Consider the following 23660-nt stretch of genomic DNA (forward strand, 5'->3'; position numbering starts at 1 on the left):
GCTTCAGCCACGGTTGAGCCAACGCGATTCATAGCTCGTCCCTGAGCAGAGGCGACGGCTCCAGCCAAGGTTAAGCATAGGTTGCCCGTCCCTTTGACTGAAGGAGTCCGTGCCTGTGGATCTACTCAGGTTGGCTTAATCGGAGGCGAAACCTGAGGCAGTGGCAACTGCTGCTGCAGCTCTGACAGGTCTTCAAAGTATTTTCTGTTCGTGTTTGCTTGGTTGCGTTGCGACTGTCTTATTGTTTAGTTTTATTCTTAGTCCAGGCTCTGCGGAATCGCATTCAATCCCATCCTCGTCGCCAGTGTTGTATATGTTTGTGTGAGGGAAAGACGCAGGAGCCATGGAATCAGAGAGTAAGATGTTTATTGCGAGATGACAGCGATTCAGAATGTGTTACAACTGTCACAGTATTTATACTCTCAGGTACCAACTGTCATTTAACTGTCATTACAACCACCAATCACAGGCTGTGCTTCGCCCGACCAATTAGAACGCAGCACAGGCTGTTGCTGGGCTATAACACCATTGACTGGTGCTAATGGTTGATATGGGTTGCTGCCAGTGTCCTAGGTATCAACCAAGTATCTTCTTAAAATATATGGTGTTCCGAGTAGTGCAGGTTTTTTGTAGTTCCGCTGGTGTTATTGCAGGAAGCTGCATTTCTTGATGTGTTTTGTAAAATTCTAACCAAGGACCTAGGAACTGTTAAGGTAACATCAAAGGATATAAGCTGTTCAAATAGGATGTTTTTTTGTAGAATCAGAATGTTCAAGTCTGATAAATTTAAAATTTCCAAATAGTGAGGTAGCCCTTAGCGGTCATGGCATTGTAGGTAGTCAGTTTGTGAATTTTTGCTGCAGCCACTGATCAAGAGGTCAACTGTCTTGTCTTTCTCATTGCTGTTGGTGGTAATATGTTGAATTTGGCCTTCATGCGGTTTGTGGCTAAGGCTTGTTCTTGAGCTGCCAAAATAAAGCCTTCTTTTTCTTTTTTCAGTGCTCCTGATCTTAACCAGTTCCAAGTTAGCTTTTGGTCAGCTTTGCCTTCAATACTTTTCAAGTATTGGCTATGCATAGCTTTGTTTTCAGATTTCACGATCTAGTAGTGGAATGCTTTCTTTAAAAAGTTACGATTAAAATGATGGATCATTTTCTTAGCTGAGGTTAGAATGTGAATATTATACCCATATCATATCAATAATAGTATCCTATTATCTTCACTACCAGTTTGGTAGTGGGAGCGCACTTACACATGGCATGTCTGGGCATGCAAAGAACCTTCTAAGCAGAAGATCCATGATGATGCCTGGCTGGGTGGGTGGAGCCTCGTGCTGCCACCACAAAAGGTTCAGCCAGGCCAGTGTGAACTGGCAGCATATCACCTTTGACCCCTATCTAAATTATAAGTGCCTTACCCTGATTGTGAGTTTGCCAAACTGTTATCAGCTGAAGAGCAAATAAAGGCTCTTCCTTCATAATTAATTAAATTCCACTTTCTTATTTTTTGAGCCTTATGTCACCCCTGTCCATTTACCTTTTCAATGCTTTCCAGACAGGAATGCAAAAAAAAATACTGCATAAATATTTGAATAAATGAAAGTTTATAGACTTGTCAAAACAAAAACTTTATTTTTCATTTAATGAAAATGTATCATAAACATAATCCCAGTTACCTACTAGATCATTATTAGTAAAATTTAAGCTAGTGTCCATATTAAATTATCAGATGTGCCCAAAAAGATTTTGAATAACAGAGTATGTTTCAAAGCTAATATATTGATTTATCACTACAAATGCACAAACTTAATATCTAATAATTTTATGCCATATGTGAAGCCAAGGATTTGTAGCCCATTAGTTTCTTGAGAGCTTCCTTCACTTCCCAGACTTTCAGGCTGTAGATAATGGGATTCAACATAGGGGTTGAAATGTTGTACTGAACTGAAAACAATTCATCAACAATGACTGAGGAGATTGTGCTGGGTCTAAAGTATCTCAAATACCCCATGCTATAATACAAAATCACAATCATGAGATGGGAACTGCAAGTAGAAAAGGTTTTCTTTTTGGGTTCTGATGAATTCATTTTCAGGATAGTAGAAATGATGTAGATATAGGACACTAGAATAATAATTATTGAATATGCAGAAACAGAGAAATGTTTCTGTGCAAGATAAGGCAAGTAGGAATGGAAGTTCACCGCTGAAATGTCTAATAATATTTGGCCCACAGAAAGTTAGATTCAAAACAGGGAGTGTATTTACCAGAGCATAAAAGAAACCTATTGTTCATGTACTGCCCACTAACAATCTGCAAAATTCTGTTTTCATAATCTGTACATAATGCAATGGCTTGCAAACAGCAGTATATTGATCATAAGCCATTGCTGCAAGAAGGAAAATGTCAGTGCATGCTGTCAGAAGAATGAAAAACACCTGATAATAAGGCCAAGGCCATATTTTGGGGTTCAAAACCCTGTCTTATTTTCAGGAAAACATGGTTTTTGGAATATAATTTTCTCTATATAAGTGTTGCATACTGGTGCATGTATATTAATGAACTTTTTAGAAAGGAAATAAAATCTAATACAAATTAATATGAAGTAAGAAGAAATAAATCAAATAAAAAGCTAAAAGTGCAGGAAAGGGGAAAAAGTGAAAGAGAAAGAGAAAAGTTATAAATTCAGTCATAAATTTACCTGTTACTATGGTTACTATCTCTTCCTTCTGTAGTCTATTCTATCTAACCATCCAAACCAAAACTCATAAGTTAATTATTTTCTGTTTTATGAAAAAAATCTATAAGTGTTTCCAGTCACAAATAAATATAAATATTGTCTTTTCTCTGTTCAAAGGAGGTAAGTTTAGAGATCTTATAAACGCTGCATACTTTCTGATGGAGTTATTTAGCCCTGTGATTTGATCAAAATATTAACATTTGAACAAATGAGAATTATGCCAATTTGGAATGCATGTAAAGGGAGGAATAAATCACGTTGCAGTATTCAGAATGATTGTAGATTAACATGAATGATAGTACTCATTCCAAAGTCACTGTCAGCCTCTGCTTCGCTACTTGCTTTCGGCTGCCATTGAAATGGGGAGGGGGGCATGGTAGGGAGGTTTTCAGTACAGGAGTGATTGTAAAAAAGGAATTGTTCTCACCATCTACGGCACATGCTGCAAATAGTAGATTTGCCGCCAAGGCCAACTGTCCAGCATACCAACCTGATTATCCTTTTTGAAGATGACTCCCACATGACACCTGAGGGATGTGCGGATTGAACTATGGGATGGGGTTATCAGGGGGAGGCAGTTGGGTCACATATTGATATCTATGATTACACACGTGTTTGCCTCAGATCTTGCTTTGCTTAGCTGCTATCTACTCATGACCAGTAAAAGTACTTTTAATTCTGCAAAATGGTTTCTTTCTTGCTTACTGAGGGAGACTGCCTTGACATTAAGCAAGTTCTCAATTTCACGCTCATCCCAGAGCTAACACCTTCCGAGGGGAGTGCAATAAAATCCCAAACCTCTGAAGAATGTCCCACCCTGGTGGACGACATGGGAGCAGCTGCATCCTCGTGTCCTTTGGAAATGGAGCGAATGGCTGGACTACACTTGGAAGAATGATCCATTCACCCCAGATGGACGTTGGGAGTGGGACAGAAGTATGGCCTCGAGGAAACTCCAGCTGGAGTTACCACAAGGAGATAGCTGCTTGGCAGGAGGAAGATGAGGAGAACCTTAGGATTTCCCAGACTATGAAAATCTTTGAAGAGGCTTGGGAGAGGCGACACTTATGTGAGAGTGGTCCTGAAAGAGAAGCTGATCTCCCAGAAACAGAGGAGAGAAACTGCAGAGGGCCTGTTTTGCCCAAGAGGAGCTGGGGGGGCAGACAGCGGAACTGATCAGGATGAACCAGCTCCAGCCTCAGCAGCAGCAGCCACCAGAGTCATCCCAAGAGGAAGAGGGCAACCCTGCAGACACAATTCACTGAATGGGCACCCCCCTCGTACCCGCAAACAATTACAAAGTATTTTGGGATTTGCGAATTTTTATTGTCAATTTATTCCCTCGTTCACCAGCATTGCGCTACCCATTATAAATGGGTGCAATGCTAAAGTCTAATGGGGAGGCCAAACTCAAACCTGGGAAGCCATTAAAATGGACTATGGAATGTCCAGCCGCGTTCGAAAAACTGAAGTGACTCTTTGCAGCTGAACCCATTTTAAAACTCCCAGACATGGATGCACCATTTATCATCCAAGCTGATGCCAGTAATGTAGCAGTGGGAGCAGTGTTACTTCAAACGAACACTGATGGGAACCTGCAGCCTTGCGCTTATACCTCTCGAAAACTAACAGAGACAGGGAGACGATGGACTATATGAGAAAAGGAGGCTTTTGCTGTCAGTGGGCTTTGGTGATCTGGTGACATTTCCTTGAGGGGGCTAAACACCATTTTGAAGTATGGACTGATCACAAAAATTTGGAGGCATTGAAAACCCCTCGAAGGCTATCTCCTAAACAAATGTGATGGGCCCACCTGACAGCAAAAGCCTCCTTTTCCCATATATATACTCAACCCGGAAAAGACCGAGTGGCTGTTGTGTTTCCCTCCCAATAATTTGGCTAGTGTTCCATCGCTCAGGCTGGGGGGCCAAATTTTACACCCCTCAGACAGGGTTCGCAACTTGGGAGTCCTTCTGGACCCACAGCTGACCTTTGATTACCACCTGTCGGCTGTGACCAGGGGGGCATTTGCCCAGGTTCGCCTGGTGCGCCAGTTGCGACCCTACCTGAACTGGGAGGCTCTCACAACAGTCACTCGCGCCCTCGTGACCTCTAGGCTGGAATACTGCAACATGCTCTACAAGGGGCTGCCCTTGAAGAGCATCCGGTGGCTTCAGCTAGTCCAGAATGCGGCCGCGCGAGTGATTGTGGGTGCACCTCGGTTCGCCCACATAACACCTATCCTCCGCGAGCTGCGCTGGCTACCTGTTGATCTCCGTGTGCGCTTCAAGGTGCTTCTTACCACCCACAAAGCCCTTCATGGTAGTGGATCTGGGTACTTGAGAGACCGCCTCCTGCCAATTACCTCCTCGAGACCCATTAGATCTCATAGATTAGGCCTCCTCCGAGTGCCATCTGCCAGCCAGTGCCGGCTGGCCACTACGCGGAGGAGAGCCTTTTCAGTAGCAGCTCCGACCCTTTGGAACGATCTCCCCGTGGAGATTCGTACCCTCACCACCCTCCAGACCTTCCGCGCAGCCCTCAAGATCTGGCTATCCTGTCAGGCCTGGGGGTAAAGATTATAATTCGCCCCCACCCGAATGCTGAATGAATGTTGCTTATTTTTTAATTACATGTTATGTTATATGTCATTGTATGTATTCCCTCCCATATAAGTTGTTAGCCGCCCTGAGTCCCCTCAGGGAAAAGGGCGGCCTATAAATAAACTTATTCTATTCTATTCTACTCTATTCTATATAGTCCATCATCTCCCTGTCTCTGTTAGTTTTCGAGAGGTATAAGCGCAAGGCTGCAGGTTCAATTTCAACTGGTTCAATTTCACCCTGAAGTACATCCCGGGAGGGAAGAACTTTATGGCTGATGCTTTATCCAGACTCCCACAATACAACAGCTCAAAGCTAACCGTGGTTCACCCAGTCATCCCAGTGAAGAGTCTTGCTAATTCAATGGTTACAAGAAGCCAAAGCAACTCTAATTTTGAGGTTACAACAGACCTCATCTGCAAACTCAAGGAAGGCCTTGGGTCCAATGACTGGATTAAAGAACATTCAAATGAATGTACCATGAAAGATGGACTAGCTTGGATAGGGGCTAAATTGTATGTTCCTGTGAGCATGAAAACTTTTGTTCTATAGCGGGCCTATGATTCGCAAATGGCAGGCCATTTTGCTTTTGTAAAGACTCTACATCTCATTAAAAGACAATTTTGGTGGCCTTCATTGAAAAAATACATTGAGTCCTATGTGGCCAGTTGCCCCATATGTGCTGCCGTGAAGCACCCACCGGGAAAACCCCAGGGCCTGCTCAAAGGTGTGGCCCATCCTGAAGCCCCGTGGTAGGAGATATCAATGGATTTCATTGTCAAATTACCAGAAAGTCAAGGAAATACCATGATTTGGGTCATCACGGACCTGTTTTCTAAAAAAGTTCATTTTGTGTCTTGTTCCAAGATCTCGTCAGCTAAATCGTTAGCAAAATTATTTATTACACATGTATACCATCTACATGGCATACAGGAATGCATAATTTTGGATAGGGGAGTCCAGTTCACCTCCCTCTTCTGGAAGGAGTTTTTAAAGTTGATTGGCCCTACCCAGGGGCTAAGCTCAACCCACCATCCTCAGACTAATGGTGCTTGTGAATGGACTAATTCTGTTTTGGAATAGTACCTCTGGTGTTTCATTAATTATCAGCAGGATAATTGGGCTGAATTGTTACCACATGCTGAAGTGGCCTACAACATCTCTGTTCACAGCAGCACCAGTTTCACTCCTTTTAGAATTGTGTTTGGACAGGATTGTGTATCTATTCCAGAATTACCCCAAGTAATACCACAAGTTTTGTCCCTCTCCAAGTGGAGTGACCATCTCCGACAAATCTGGCCCATGACCCGCAAAGCATTGGAAGCTGCTCATCAGGCAGACAAGAAATAGGCTCACAAGAAGAAGGTGAAAAAAAGGGAATACAAAATTGGAGATCGAGTGTTTTTGTCTACCAAGTTTCTCCAAACCTCCCAAAAATCAAAGAAACTGGGACCTAAATACGTGGATCCGTTTCCTGTTGTGAAGATCATTAATCCTGTTTCTGTACAATTGGAACTACCAAAGCATCTTAAATGTATTTACCCTGTGTTTCATGTAAACCTTTTGAAGCCGGAACACACTTCCTTTTTCTGGGCACCCATACCTACACCACCTGCCTCTCTTCTCATTGAAGGAGAGCAACATTTTGAGATTAAGGAGATTTTGGAGTCCAGGAAACATAGAAATTGGATTCAATATCTAGTCTCCTGGAAACATTTTTCCCCCTCCCAAGCTGAATGGGTCGATAAGTCCCATGTTAGGGCTCCTAGACTTTTGCGTAAATTCTACTCTGCCTACCTCACTAAGCCCTGACCCAAATTGACTTATACATTTCTAAATTGTCCTGTTACTGTTGTTTTTTGTGTGTTTGTTTTTCTTGCAGGGATGACTTCCTTTCCTGGTGGAGGGCCGGATGTCAACCTCTGCTTCACTACTTGCTTTTGGCTGCCATTGAAATGGGGAGGGGGGGCATGGTATTTGGGTAGGGAAGTTTTCAGTACAGGAGTGATTGTAAAAAGGGAGTTGTTCTCACCATTTACTGCGCATGCTGCAGATAGTAGATTTGCCACGATTTGCCATTTGTCCAACCTGATGATGCTTTTTGAAGATGATTCCCACATGACACCTGAGGGATGTGTCAATTGGACTATGCGATGGGGTTACCAGGGGGAGGGAGTTGGGTCACATATTGATTTCTATGGTTATGGACACTTTTGCCATACATCTTGCTTTGCTTAGCTACTATATACTCATGACCAGTAAAAGTACTCTTAATTCTGCAAAATTGAGTGGTTTCTTTCTTGGTTACTGAGGGAGACTGCCTTGACAGTCACTTTGTTCCCAGATGCATAGCTAATAAGCTGCTAGGGTTCTCTGCAAATCAGCTATTCTTTTTTTAAATCTGATAATTGGGTTTGTAACATACGTAATGATGGCCTCTGACAGTGAAATGAAGGCCAGAAGGCCTGTTCCCATTCACCTCGGCCTCTGCCCACTTGGGTTGCTCCTGCTCACCTCCACATGCTCACCTTGGCCTCCACTTGTTCACCTCCACCTTCTCCTGCTATCAGAGTTCCAAATAGCATCCAAAATTAAATCAGAGACTGAGGCAAAGGATCCCTCAAAATTCCAATTTATTAAAAGAGCCATATTGGCACATCTGGGAAAACCCGAATCTTAAAGCTTCCCAGATTTTCCCACCCAGCTGAAAGTTCGAGATCATGCCCTCACACCCACCCATCACATGGTCCAATCTTCCACTGCCACAATGGCACCTTCCACCCATCCAGTTCTGGCCAGGTACAGAGATCAAAGATGATATTGGCTTTTTGGAAACAATATAATTATGGCTACATATCACCCAATGTGTATAATCACCCCTCCCATTTTCCCACAATAGAAAATGAATAGTAGGAAGTGAGGCAGGCCTGAAGTCCATAGGAAAAGAAGACTTGCAGATCTGACACCCACTTACCTCAGCCTCTGCTTGCTTGCCTCACCTCCTGGCCTCTCTTCCTCTGGTCCTTTAAGGCTAGTCTCTAGACTGCCCTTAATAGAACACCAGTAATTTCAAGCGTGTTTTCTTTAAGACTGAGGATAATTCTCCTTTAAAATGAGCTTCCTAATAAATTTACTTTTGAAATTTTATATTGAATGTATGATCTGTTTTCTAAAATAACATTTGGGCAATTAACATTGTTATTGCCTGGAAAGCATAAATGATATCAAATCAAATCTTTATTATGGACTCTGGGCCCGAAAGAATATCATATTTGGATTGTTACCCCCGGGGACGTGGACAAGGCCATGAGGGCTGTGAGTGCCTCCACCTGTGTACTGGACCCGTGTCCCTCCTGGCTGGTAGCTAACAGCAGGGAGGTGACACGGAGCTGGATCCAAGCGGTTATTACCGCCTCACTTCGGGAGGGGCACTTCCCCGCCGCACTTAAAACGGCGGTGGTGAGACCCCTCCTGAAAAAACCATCTCTGGATCCAGCTGTACTTAACAACTATCGTCCAGTCTCCAACCTCCCCTTTATTGGGAAGGTTGTTGAGAAGGTGGTGGCCTACCAGCTTCAGCGGTCCTTGGAGGAAGCCGATTACCTGGACCCCTTCCAGTCCGGCTTCAGACCTGGTTACAGCACAGAAACCGCTTTGGTCGCATTGACCGATGATCTCTGGAGAGCCAGGGATGGAGGTCATCCCTCCATCTTGGTTCTTCTTGACCTCTCAGCGGCTTTCGATACCATCGACCATGGTATCCTTCTGCGACGACTGCGGGAGGTGGGGGTGGGAGGCACTGTTTTGCAGTGGTTCTCCTCCTACCTCTCGGACAGGTCACAGTCGGTGTTGGTCGGGGGACAGAGATCGACCATGAGGCCCCTAACATATGGGGTGCTGCAGGGGTCGGTCCTGTCCCCCGTACTATTTAACATCTACATGAAACCGCTGGGCGAGATCATTCGGAGGCACGGGATAAGATACCATCAATATGCGGATGATACACAGCTGTATCTGTCCGCCCCGTGCCAACTCAATGAAGCGGTGGACGTGATGAACCAGGGTCTTGAGGCCGTTAGAGACTGGATGCGGGCTAACAAGCTTGTACTCAACCCAGAAAAGACCGAGTGGCTGTTGTGTTTCCCTCCCAACAATTTGGCTAGCATTCCATCACTCAGGCTGGGGGGTCAAATTTTACACCCCTCAGACAGGGTTCGCAACTTGGGAGTCCTCCTGGATCCACAGCTGACCTTTGATCACCACCTGTCGGCTGTGACCAGGGGGGCATTCGCCCAGGTTCGCCTGGTGCGCCAGTTGCGACCCTACCTGAATCGGGAGGCTCTCACAACAGTCACTCGCGCCCTCGTGACCTCTAGGCTGGAATACTGCAACGTGCTCTACATGGGGCTGCCCTTGAAGAGCATCCGGCGACTTCAGCTAGTCCAGAATGCGGCCGCGCGAGTGATTGTGGGTGCACCTCGGTTCACCCACATAACACCTATCCTCCGCGAGCTGCACTGGCTACCTGTTGATCTCCGTGTGCGCTTCAAGGTGCTTCTTACCACCTATAAAGCCCTCCATGGTAGTGGATCTGGGTACTTGGGAGACCGCCTCCTGCCGATTACCTCCTCGAGACCGATTAGATCTCATAGATTAGGCCTCCTCCGAGTGCCATCTGCCAGCCAGTGCCGGCTGGCCATTACGCGGAGGAGAGCCTTTTCAGTGGTAGCTCCGACCCTCTGGAACGATCTCCCCGTGGGGATCCGTACCCTCACCACCCTTCAGACCTTCCGCGCAGCCCTCAAGAACTGGCTATCCTGCCAGGCCTGGGGGTAGAGACTGATCTGCCCCCACCCGAATGTTGGATGAATGTTGTTTACTTTTTAATTATATGTAATGTTATATGTCATTGTCTGTATCCCCCTTCCTATGAGTTGTTAGCCGCCCTGAGTCCCCTCAGGGAAAAGGGCGGCCTATAAATAAACCCATTCAATTGTGATATTTTTCCAACAAATGACTGCATGCAAATATTTGAGTCAGCTCAGAAAGAACATTTAAAAAGATTCTTTGGGTAAACAGTGTCTCCTAAACATCTTTTATAAGTGTAAAAATTATGAGTCAGTGATGTTCTATTTTCTTCAGGCAGAAAGAAAATTACAAGAAAATGTAATGGCATGGGTGCCATTACAAATTCATTTGTTATTATTATAATCTGTATCCAGATTAGCATCTATTATTTAGGATATAGAAGGAGTCACCTTATTTTTTCACACTTACAATGATTGCTGTATCCTCATGGTCACATAATCAAAATTTGGATGCATGAGGATTGCAGGGCCCTGAGGTCATGTGATAATCTTTTATGACCTCCTGACAAGTGAAGTCAAAGAACCAGATTCATTTAACCATGTTAAACCAACTAACTTAACAACAGCAATGACTGACTGTGGGAAAAAAAGATTGTAAAGATTGTAATATGGGAAAAGTTCACATAACAAAGGTTTTACTAAACAACCAAAATTTGGAAATTCTGGAAATAAGTTGACTACTATATCTTCCTTCTTTCTGAGTTTTTTTTAAAGTGTAAAAGTTATTCTGATGTGATATAATTAGAACGATTAGTTAATTTCCAATAAGGTGCCATTGCAGCAAATATAGTTCAGCTATCTGAACTTTAGTGACAGTTCCAAAACATCGTATCTTGCACTTTTGCATTTTAGACAGTGCAGTTATAGTTTAAGTGGTATATACTAACTACACTCATGACAAAAATTAGACATTAGTTTTATATAACACAGTAATTAGGGTAAGAGGTTAAGAATATATCACATCCTTCTGTTCTCTACACATCTGTCATGACAGAACTAAAAATAAGTGATGTAGTTAGCACTAATTATTAGGAATAAATTAATAGTAAAAGTCTGTTAAGTTCATGATGTTACAATTCTTTGACATTTCTAGAGACTCCAATATATAATTGACTTGGAAGAAGATGAGTAAATTTCCTTGGATTACTACAACTAAGGAAACCCAATGTCGGAAAACAGAAGGTCCATTTGTGCTAGCTTCTGGTTTTGATTCCAACCCCTTTGCTAGACAAGCAGGTTCATGGTCAGGACTAGTTGTTCCATTGAGGTACATATTTGCTTTTATTACTGGACAAAGTGTTCATTATTTTGGTTAATGGACAACATTATTTCAACAGATGCATTGGCACAGAGAAGATTGAGTGAGAATTATAATTAATATATTTATATTAATAACCATGGTGTTCCAGGTTTTTTTTCACTTACAAAGTATCAGTAGTCCTCAAGTTACACCCATTCATCAATAACTGTTGAAAGTTATGACATGATTGATAGCGGATCAGAAGATGTCCTAATTCTTTGTAATAGTAATAAATCCACTATGGTGGGAGTAGTGAAAAGCAACAGTATATGAATTGAACTGTTCATATTTTCGTACCTTTCATGCCTTTTCATATCCTTCATATGTCTTGCTAGCATAATTTGCTGAAATCAAGGGCATGATGAGGGTTCTTTTGGTTCCAGTTTCAAAACAAAATTCAATTTCTGAGAGAGATTCTATCATGATATGGTTTCAGGAAGAAAAACAGTATACAATAAATAATTTTTAAAAAGCATGGGTCTTTATCATTGTCATTATATGACAAGTAATATATTTTTAGAGCATTTGTAATGTATGCTTTAAATATCTTCACAAAGCATACATAAAAATGAACAGTTAATCTGTTTGCAGGTCTACCAGTGTGAATCAAATTATATGGATGATGACTAAAATATGACATAAGGACAGCAAAGGCCTCTGCAACTGAAAAATAACTGCATGATGAAAATATCCAATACATTATCAGACTGTTAATGACAGTTATGTTGATATGTAAAGTTAATAGTTTCTAAGCAGCACCTGATATTAAATGAAAGATTCCAATTCCAAGATAAATATCCAGATCACATTATAGTATAAAATATATTAGAAATTCAATTGATTTGATATTGCAAATAACCAATTCAATGTCTGTCTGTCTTCCTCCTCCTCCTCCTCCTCCTCCTCCTCCTCCTTTTCCTCCTCCTCCTCCTCCTCCTCCTCCTCCTCCTCCTCCTCCTCCTCCTCCTTTTCCTCCTCCTTCTCCACCTCATTTTCTTCTTCATCATCTATTTACTGCATGTTGTGTTTATGTGTGCTGGTATGTTTGTGTTTCTGTTTTTTCATTTGTGTGTGTGTAAGATTAGAAATTAGATTTGGAGGAACTACAGGGATGGATGGATGCATGGATGGATGGATGGATAGATGGATGGATGGACAGACAGACAGACAGACAGACAGACAGACAGACAGACAGACATTATATACAGAGAAGGGGGGAGAAGTGCATATACAATTGGTGGAACCACTTTTTAAAAATACATTTTAATGGAAGTGTATTAAAAATTTAGAAACTTGATAACACAAAAGATATTTATCTCTATCTTTCTATCCACATACATTAAATTTCTTTTTTTCAGAAAATTTTAAATATGTGATTGAATATATTATTATGCCTTTTAGCAGTGGTGGGATTCAAATAATTTAACAACCGGTTCTCTGCCCTAATGACCAGTTGGGTAGGCATGGCTCAGTGGTCATGAGACTGGTTGGGCATGGTCATCTCAACATCACTCATGTCAATGGGTGCTTCGCCTTAGCTGTTACAATGTAATAAGGGTTAGCTGGAGAGGCATTTCTTTAAGCAGGACAATAAAGATCAGACTAGAAAAAACACCAGAATGTTTACTTCCTGCCTTCCTTATAGGATTAGCCCTGTAAAGTGGAAAAATACCAAAAATGAGATTTCTTCCAACAATCGGTTCTCCAAACTGCTTTTCTCCAAACAGTTTGAACTGGCTGAATCCCACCACTGCCTTTTAGCCTTTAGTATCTTGGTTCTCTTATTAAATATTGTGTAATATTATACCAGCCTCCAAATGAGAAGTTGTCATAGGGAGATAGGGAGATGCCCTTAAACCACGCTAAGCTACATTGTTAAATCTTTTATTTTATGGCTACTAGGATTGCAGCTGTGTTTCTTATAAGGATCTAAAAATATTTCAGGGGTGAGGAATGGGCCTCCATTTTCCAAACATTTTCAATAGAACTGATTTGATCTCTTTGTTTTTCAGACTGTAAATGATAGGGTTTAACATTGGAGTTAAAATGCTATATTGAATAGAGATCACTTTGTCCAGATCCATGAGTGATTCTGAACTTGGCTTCATATAGTGAAAAAAAGATGTAAGGTAAAATAAACCCACAACAATTAGATGGGAACTGCAGGTGGAGAAAGCTTTTTGCCTGCCTTTTTTTGATTTAATTTTCAAGATGGTTGAAATGATGCGAATGTAAGAGACTAGAGAGAAAAGAAATGAGCTAAAACCTAATGCAAATACAAATATTAGAAGAATAATATAATTAGTGAGAGTCTCTGTACAAGACAAATCCAAGAGTGGAGGAAGGTCACAAGTATAATGTTTAATGACATTGTTTCTGCAAAAATTGAGATTTAGCAAAGGAAGGGCATTGCCTATAGAATGAAAGAAACCCAGGAGCCAAGCACCACACACCATTTTATTGCATACCGCTTTTGTCAAGTACCTACTGTAGTGTAGCGGGTGACATATAGCCACATATCGATCATAAGCCATTGCTGAAAGGATGAATACTTCTGCACCAGCAATTTGGAAAAAGAAGGCAATCTGTGCAATGCATCCTTCCTTGGAAATTGTTTTCTGCTTTTGGATAAAGTTTTCCAGCATTTTTGGAACAGTGACTGAGGAATAGCAAATATCAACAAAAGCTAAATGTCTGAGAAAGAAGAACATGGGAGTTTGAAGGTGAAGTTCAGACCTGATCACTAATATAATTACCATATTCCCAAAGACAGTGATTAAAAATATGATCATGAAGAAGAAAAGAAGGAAATCTTGTATCTGTGGATCATTGGAGAGTCCCAACAGAATAAACTCTTTTATTACAGTTTGATTTTCCAGCTCAGATAATTCAAGAATCATTAGGAATCAAATTTGATAGAGACACTTTATGCCAGTCACCCTCTCTCAGCCCACGATGTTAAGGCTGGCTGGCCCAACAAATAGATTAAAACTTTATTGATCCAGAAACTGAACTCTGATCTTGCAGGAAAACACTAGGGAGAAGAAAAAGAAAATTAAAGCTATATTTGCAGCATAGTGCACTGTATAGATGAAATATACTTCCTGTGTATGGCATATGAATTACAGTCAGATATTACGTCAGGAGAAACTGTTTCTAAGGATAGCCATGCTAAAAATACAGACATGTTTGGAAGATGAAGATACACTATTTTAGTGCAAATGCACTTGCTTCCTTATCTATAAGAATTCCTAAATTTCCTATTCATGGAGCCAATGTAAACTCCTTCCTGCCTTTTACTGACAAACACATCATTGTATTATTCTGGTTTTCTGGTTGCTAGATAGATTTAAAAACAGTATAGAATTGTTTTGCTACTATCTTCTTCCAGGATTTCCATCACCCTTCACCCCACTTTTGCAGCCATGCACTTATGTAGTAAGTACATGATGTTGTTGTTGTTTAAGTGTAGTCAGGAGTTGTTGTGATGAATTGGAGAAAGAAAGATTCAGATAGTATTTGAAAGTTTTGAAAAAAAAATCTGAATGGAAAAGATATACCCAATATCTCACTTTTTCAAGTGAATGGTTGCTAGCAACTTTGATAGTATTGACACTTTATTCAGCAAGAAACTCATATCTAGCCATATAGTTTTACTCTGAGTTGTTGCTAATATTGAAGCACCTGACACTGAAGCGAAATATATCTGTGTATGAAGAACAGAAATCAATAGTCTATGTCTATAATGATCATTTTGTACGGTAGTAGCCAAAATAATCTAACCCAAGTACTGCTAATATATCTTATAGAAAGGGTGTTTTTTTCTATCACCTTTCCAATCATTCCAGTAATTCTGCAAAGAGATTTCAGGATTAAAATGTGGAAAAAGTACCCAACTATTTTTTTCATATAATAAACATTCTTTCCTCTTGCAATACAAACACATGAGATAAGCAGCTACCTTCTAAGATGTAGTTGCACTGCAGTAAAGAAATGCCCAGGATCTTTACAATTGACATTTAAGCCAGAGGAAATTTTCATGGGAGGAAGATAATAAGAAAAGGAGGGATCTGATGCCACAATTCCTTCTGGAATTGAGAAGAATAAAAATCAATAGGGAATATATCCTATCCAACTAATCTAATACACAGTTTAGATATACTGTTTTTCTCATAAAACAATAATTTTCAAATTATATTGAAAATTTACATAAAAATGTTAATTTGTTATCAAAGGAATGTATCAGGAATACATATCAGGATTAACTCTATTTTTGCCAAATAGGAAATGATAGGGAAGTAGAGACTATGTTTCAAGATTTAAAGTCATATCTGTTTGAAAATGGCATCCTTGAATATGTACAAGGAAAATTATATATACATAGATAGTACTTTTCATGGTATTTTGTTTAAACTATGATCAGCCTATCTGCTGGTGTGCTTATATGTGAATTCTATTCCTCAACTTATTGACTTCTTTCAACTTTAAAGCACTTCCTATTTATATTAATATTTTTCTATGTTAAATGTATGATTTAACAGTAACTTTTCCCAATGTTGGTTCTTTTTTATTCTAACTTATACTGTTGGTATGTTAGGTATTAACATACAATGAAAAACCAACCATATACAGAAGGACTATTCCAGGCCTTGGAAAATGTACATTTCGGAACTTGTGTAAAATTTAGAGCAAAAGATAGGACATTAAGATTTACTCACACATACAAATCATATAAATTTGATGGTATCTTTTATCATAGTTTCTTGGCACAAGCAAAGGAATAATTTCCAACTGCTTTCTTTTGGATTTTAAAAATATTTCCTGTGTACCCTATCAACCATGATTTTTTTCCCTACTTTCATCCTCAGGTACTAACCAATCCTACTTATGCTAAGCTGTATAATAATAATTATTATTATACCACTGACTGGTGCTGGTTCATATGGGTTGCTGCCAGTGTCCTAGGTATCAACCAAGTATCTTGGTTACTTATAAAGCCCTTCATGGTATTGGACCTGGGTACTTGAGAGACCACCTGCTGCCAATTACCTCCCATAGACCCGTTAGATCGCACAGGGTCGGCCTCCTCCGGGTTCCGTCTACCAGCCAATGCCATCTGGCTACCACCCGGGGGAGGGCCTTCTCTGTAGCAGCTCCGGCCCTCTGGAATGAACTCCCCGCAGGGATTCGGACCCTCACCTCTCTCCAGGCCTTCTGAAAAGCCGTCAAAACCTGGCTTTGCTGGCAGGCCTGGGGGTGATGAGTTCCCTCCCCTCTCGACATGTATGGTTGTGCGACTGTTGCTTATTTTATTATCTGTATTTCGTTTTTATGTTCCCCTTTTTCCCCCTTTTGAATTGTTCACTGCCCTGAGTCCTCCCGGAGAAGGGCGGCATATAAATAATAAAATTCCATTCCATTCCATACCCTGTGCTATAATACAAAATCACAATCATGATATGGGAATTGCAAGTAGAAAAGGTTTTCTTTTTGGGTTCTGATGAATTCATTTTCAGGATAGTAGAAATGATGTAGATATAGGACACTAGAATAATAATTATTGAATATGCACAAACAGAGAAATGTTTCTGTGCAAGATAAGGCAAGTAGGAATGGAAGTTCACAACTGAAATGCCTAATAATATTTGGTCCACAGAAAGTTAGATTCAAAACAGGGATTGTATTTACAAGAGCATAAAAGAAACTTATTGTCCATGCACTACCCACTAACAATCTGTAAAATTCTGTTTTCATAATCTGTACATAATGCAATGGCTTGCAAACAGCAGTATATTGATCATAAGCCATTGCTGCAAGAAGGAAAACTTCAGTGCATGCTGCCAGAAGAATGAAAAACATCTGAGTGACACAGCTTTTATATTAAATTGTTTGGCTGATTGTCAAATTATTTAGCACCTTAGGTACAGTGATGGAAGAAAAGCATATATCAAGGAAAGAAGGTGGTTTAGAAAGAAGCACATAGGACTGTAGAGGTGATTTACATTGATTGCCACAATAATCATCATGTTTCCAAGCAAATAGAAAGAAGAGGAAAATCCGAACTGATGAGTCACCTGAAAATCCCAAAATAATAAAAGAAGTCGCTCTGGTCTGATTTTCCATTTGTTTTTCCCCGGCAGTAATATAAGCTATAATGAATGAAAGCAATCAACATCACTAGGTCAAACAAAGTAATCTAGATCATTAAAAATATAAAAATCTTTGTAACAGCAGTTTTTTTTAATCTTATCATCTGGGTTTATCCTATGGATATTACTACCTGCATTTCATGCCCTATTGCAATACATTTAATATGGGGTTACTCTTGAACATCATTCAAAAGTTACAATTGGTCCAGAATGTAGTAGTGAATATATTATTAAGTGTTCACATCCTTGCTCACCTATGTTGCATGTCCTGGATTGCCTCCCAAGTTCTTTCTAAGTGCAATTAAAGATGCTGGTCATCACCTTTGAAGTTCCACAAAGGATCTGGTTATTTGTAGCACCACCTTTCCTGGAGAATATTTGTGCAAACCACTATATCAGATACGTTAGGCAGGTTCCTGAAATTCTGCATCTAACGGGATCTTGGATGCATTTTGACTGCCCCAACCTTATGGATTATCCTTCTGCTGGTGATTCAACAGGTCCCCATTTTTCTAGCCTTTGAAAAGGCTAGGCTAGGCTAGGCTAGGCTAGGCTAGGCTAGGCTAGGCTAGGCTAGGCTAGGCTAGGCTAGGCTAGGCTAGACTAGACTAGACTAGACTAGACTAGACTAGACTAGAATAGAATAGAATAGAATAGAATAGAATAGAATAGAATGCAATTGCTAACCTATCAATTTTTAAAATGTACCTTTGGCTAAATGAAAAAAAATGTTGAGCAATTTTTTTAAAGCATTGCATGAAAGGAATGTCTAAGTTATAGCAATGATGTGGATTTTTTATATTTCTTAGTTTGACTCACATTGTAGGAAAAAAGCAGTTTTCATTTATGGTTGCAAAAGATCTGACTAACACATTTTATAAAAAGGCATAAGCTTATATGAAAGTTTATAAGTAATCTTCACTTATCAAACACTTATTTACTGACTATTCAAAATTATGGCAGTGCCAATCAAGGAAACTTACAACTATTTCTTGCAATTTCAGCCATCGTAGTATCCCTGCATACACATTTATTTATTTATTTTAGAAAATTTATATTGCCACCTATGACGCACATGACAACTCAAGGTGGCTTACATGGACATAAAAAAACATATAAAAGAAATAAGAATAATTTTTAAAAGATAATAAAATAATAAAATTTCACCACCACTCCACCATGGTGACAACACACATTCATATACGCCATTTAATGGGCTCCATTCTACTCTGGGTTTCCTAGGCCCACTAGTAGAACCATGCCTTCTGAAAGAGTGTTAGAGTGGGGGGTCAGTCTAATCTGTGGAGGAATGAGGTTCCAGAGAGAGGGGCCACTATGGAGAAGCCCCTTCTTCTGAGTCCTGCTAATGTATCTGCCTAGGTGGTGGGACCCGTAACATTCCTTGCCTTCCCACTCTACTGGGTTAGGTAGATCTGACTGGCAAGATATTGTCTTTCAGATAACCTTGTCCCAAGTCGTGAAGGCTTTAAAGGTGGCAAACAGCACCTTGAATTGCACCTGGAAGAAAATCGGCAGCCAATGTAGCTTCTACAGAAGCTGTGGACAGCTGCATTTTGCACCAACTGGAGCTTCTGGATTCTCTTTAGGGCAGTCCCATGTAAAGCACATTGCAATAGTCAAGACATGTTTACTTTTGGGTTCTTGGGAACCAGCTAGGAAACACAAAGATCACAACTTCTCTCAGCTACGTAATTATAATTAGTGAGATTCACTGTTAGTTTCTGACAAGCAAAGTGAATGGGAAAGCTTGTAGAAAGTCATAAATGGCAATCATATATTGTTGTATTTAATGACTGCATGGAATTCACTTAATAAATACAACTAAAATTTCTGCAATTGCCCTTACAAGTTAGCATTGTCACATGATGTCACACTTTGTGACTATGACATTTAGCAATGGAGTTCCCAGGCTCAATTGCTATTGTTCAGTGAAGACTACCTGTATATCTTTTCATAAAGTGTGTTCATTAGAAAATGTGCTACCAAACTCCTCCAGAATTTTGCTAGTTAGACTAAGATATATTGGGATTTTTTTTTCAATTTCCCTCGATCACAATGTTTAAAATGCATTATTTTTATTTAAAGTGAAATGGTAATAAAGTAGCTCGTTTGAGGAAAATAATGTTTTTCATGTAATATAAAGGAATGATATTTTGATAATATTTCAATGTGGTTTTGGGACTATATGGAGATGTACAATTACCTATATTTTTCTTACTTACTGTTCTCTCAGATATTGATAATATGCAAAGTTTTACATGGTAAGAACAATAGTGTACAAAATATATTAATTATGATATGAAGTTTTAAAGAAAAAAATACTCAAATCAGAATTTTTATGGTTTACTCACAGTGAGACTGCAATTTATTCTGATAATATTTCTGCAACAATTCAAGATTTTTCAGGGAAAATAATGAAACTCTTTTCATGAAAAAGTGGGAAAATGCCTAATCTATTTTCTATTTATATCTACTTTAGTATCATTCATAATAAAGTGAAAAAGAAATGAGATTTAATTTTCTTATTAAAGTGATATTAAATAACATGTTATTTTATTCAAGGGAATAATAGGTAGCCCCTGAATTTAGTGCTGAGAATGTCATTTTCTCTGTACTTTTAAGAATTGCAATGTTTTTATTAAGCATAATATGAACATATGTTGGTAGAATGACAGCAATGTAATATTATTTTTTTACCTTATGGAATTCATCACAGGAGATTTCTGAAATTCAACATAAACTCTGTTGAGGTTTTATATTGGTGCATTCCTCTTCCCAAAGGAAAGCATGTATAATGTTGGAAGAAGCGAGAGGATCAGAAGAAAAGAATGCTTTACTTATTATAATCACCATTATAACTATATTTCTTATGAACATTACTGAATAATTAAATATAAATAATAAAGTACAAAAATGAAGAAAAAGGCAAACTTTGTATGACTCCGGGCATGAAAATGCAAAGAGAATGATTACATAATTTAGGGGCTATGATTTTTTTATTTCAGTTTGGAAAAATCAGAAACTAAAAGAGAAGATTAGAAATCTAAGGGCAATAGTAGTACTTGGAAATCTGCAAAGGATAGTCTATTAGTTATGCTAGCAATCATTGATGAAAACAAAACATAGAAATTAAAATAAAAATTGAATATTCAGAATGCCAATTATAATTAACACTGATGCCAAAATTTCACTCTTTGAAAGATATTACTTTTCAGGAATCAAAACAGTTTGATTCCCGAAACCATTATGGGACAAACCAAATAAGGGGAAAAAACAGGAAATTTCCATGTATTATCTCTGCACAAAACTCAATTTCTCAGCAATAGAAGTAGTTTACAATGCATATTCAAATTTGTATTGCAGATATGAACAAGAAGAAAAGACATTTATCATGCTTGATGCACTTGTTAACAAGTTAGAAATTTTTGGATTCAATTGCATCCAGTGATTCAGATATACCAGAAATTTTTCTTTTGGGACTGATGGACAAAAGTTGTAAAAAGTCATATAAATTTCTTTTTGTATATAATAACTGCACAAAGATGGAAAGATCCTGCAATGTATACAGTGGAGGAAAGGTTGATGAAGATGATGGAATTTCCTAAGATGACCAAATTTCTTGGATCAGAAAAAAAAAAGGCAATGTCAACATTTATTGCTGACCTGGAAAGCTCTTATGAATTTTTTGTGTAAAACAAAATAATGTACTTACATTTTATAGTTTTGATGATTACATAGAATAAATTAAAGAAAGAAGAAAGTAATGATATATTTAAATAAAAGGGCAGTGAAGAAAGATTTATGCTATTGATTTAACTCCTTAAAATTATCTAAGTATAACAATGTAAACAGGTGTTAAATTATCAAGCATATAAAATGCCACCTTAGTATTTATTATTAAGCACATAACTTAATTGTACCTCTAATACATGAATTTCTCTACATGGTGGTACAATGCCAATGAGACTATCCTTCAGTTACACTTTCAACAATTGTGAACTATGTACAGAGACTCAAACTTTAATCAAAAAATAATAAGATATTTCAATTTATGTTAAATTTGCTACTAAATTCTTATATCTAAAAACAAATCAGTGTAAAGTGTATTATAAATAATGCACACAGGATGACTTGTTAGCTAATGGCATGCATATAAGGAAGATACAAATCTAACTAATTTAAATTCCAGAGTTACATAGCATGTCTGCATCTATATTAAAATATAGCAACCTTATATGTTTTGTTGGAGATCTATGGCTTTATACCAGCTGGGACAAATGAAGACAAGAGGTATTCTCACATTGCAGGTATAATAATCCTCCCATTTTTTTTATTGGGGACTGTGGAGAAATAGGGAAATTATCTGGACATTTTTCTGCTGGATTGGAACTAGAAGGACTATGGTGGTCAGAGAGAAGTGCTACAGATGACCTTTTTTATGGATTAGAAATGGGGTTATATTTTCCAAACAATTTCACCAAAGCAGATTTGATCTCTTTGTTCTTGAGACTGTATATGATGGGATTCAACATTGGTGTTAGGATGCTATACTGAATAGAGATCACTTTGTCCAAATCCATGAGTGATTCTAAATTTGGCTTTGTATACCGGAAGAAACCTGTAATGTAAAATAAGCCCACTACAATGAGGTGGGAACTGCAGGTGGAAAACACTTTTTGCCTGCCTTCTGCTGAATTAATTTTCAGGATGGTTGAAATGATGTAAATGTAAGACACCAGGGTGAAAAGAAATGAACTCAAACCAAATATAAAGATAGAGATAAGAAGAACAATATAATTGATACAAGACAAAGCCAAAAGTGAGGGAAGTTCACAGCTGTAATGTCTGATGGTATTGTTACTACAAAACTGCAGATTTAACAGTGGCAGTGCATTTGCCATACCGTACAAGAAACCCATTCCCCAGGACAAACCCACTAACTGTTTACAGGTTTCTTTGGTCATGTTTATGGTATAATGCAGTGGGTCACATATAGCAACATATCGATCATAAGCCATTGCTGAGAGGATGAACACTTCTGCACAAACTGTTTGGAAAAGGAAGAAATTCTGTGAAATGCATCCTTCCCAAGAAATGGTTTTCTTCTTTGTTATGAGGTTTCCTAACAATTTTGGAACAGTAACTGATGAATAGCAGATGTCGGCAAAAGCTAAATGTCTGAGAAAAAAGAACATGGGAGTCTGGAGGGTAAACTCAATCCTCGTCACAAGTATAATCACCATGTTGCCTAATAATGTCACTAAGAAGATTATTAAAAACAAGACAAAAAGAAAATCTTGTATATAAGGATCTTTTGAAAGTCCCAAGAGTATAAACTCTTTTATTTCAGTCTGATTTTCCATCTCAGATGATTCAAGAAAAATAAAATCTGTCCAAAAGAAAGTAAAAGAGATAAAGATTAATATATGATGAATATAATCACATGATGAATATAATCACTTCAAATAGCAAATAAACAATTGTAACTATCTTTCTCTTTAAGATATAAATAAATATTCCAGGACACTGTGAAGAACAGATTACAAATGAATTGGTTTGTTTAAGAAAAAAACAAAATCCCTTAACATTACTAGATTCTTTTTATATATGTGATTTAACTAGTTTTTCCACTGTCATTCTCCTGTTACTAGTTTTAATTGATACAAAAATTAGGGCCAATATTAATTAAGGAATTCATGTATTCTGAGGAAACTACATTTTAGAAACATTCCAGATATTGATAGATAATTTTCTGTGTAATATATTTTACTTGGTCTGACTTTAAAAATCACTCAAAGGGTAGAAATCAAAGTCCAGAATGAGACATATGCTCATGATTTCAGTAACACCCAACTCTGGAAACATCTTATACTGGTAAATCTGGCTTTACAGTACTAACATGTTTATAGATGTAAATAGCAATAAAATAAAATGATAAATATGGAAAAGTGCATATTGACTTTCCTACAAGAATTACAGT

At 38.7% G+C, this 23660-nt stretch overlaps 2 protein-coding genes and 1 pseudogene across 2 annotated transcripts; all 3 read right to left on the minus strand.

The window, feature by feature from the left end:
- Positions 1 to 1821: 1821 nt before the first annotated feature.
- On the minus strand, positions 1822 to 3642 carry LOC116521409 (annotated as a pseudogene).
- Positions 3643 to 13450: 9808 nt separating this feature from the next.
- Positions 13451 to 14410, minus strand: LOC116521410 (olfactory receptor 5V1-like). The gene has a single exon (XM_032236086.1). The coding sequence runs from the start codon at positions 14408 to 14410 to the stop codon at positions 13451 to 13453; it is 960 nt and encodes a 319-aa protein (XP_032091977.1).
- Positions 14411 to 22116: 7706 nt separating this feature from the next.
- Positions 22117 to 23046, minus strand: LOC116521411 (olfactory receptor 8S1-like). Its single transcript, XM_032236087.1, has one exon. The coding sequence runs from the start codon at positions 23041 to 23043 to the stop codon at positions 22117 to 22119; it is 927 nt and encodes a 308-aa protein (XP_032091978.1). The 5' UTR covers positions 23044 to 23046.
- Positions 23047 to 23660: the final 614 nt, after the last annotated feature.

This window comes from Thamnophis elegans, chromosome Z (assembly GCF_009769535.1).
Source record: "Thamnophis elegans isolate rThaEle1 chromosome Z, rThaEle1.pri, whole genome shotgun sequence".
Classification (NCBI taxonomy): Eukaryota; Metazoa; Chordata; class Lepidosauria; order Squamata; family Colubridae; genus Thamnophis; species Thamnophis elegans.

Coding starts and splice junctions, on each gene's coding strand:
- LOC116521410 (XM_032236086.1), bottom strand. CDS start 14,410: ATGATTCTTGAATTATCTGAGCTGGAAAATCAAACTGTAATAAAAGAG.
- LOC116521411 (XM_032236087.1), bottom strand. CDS start 23,043: ATGGAAAATCAGACTGAAATAAAAGAGTTTATACTCTTGGGACTTTCA.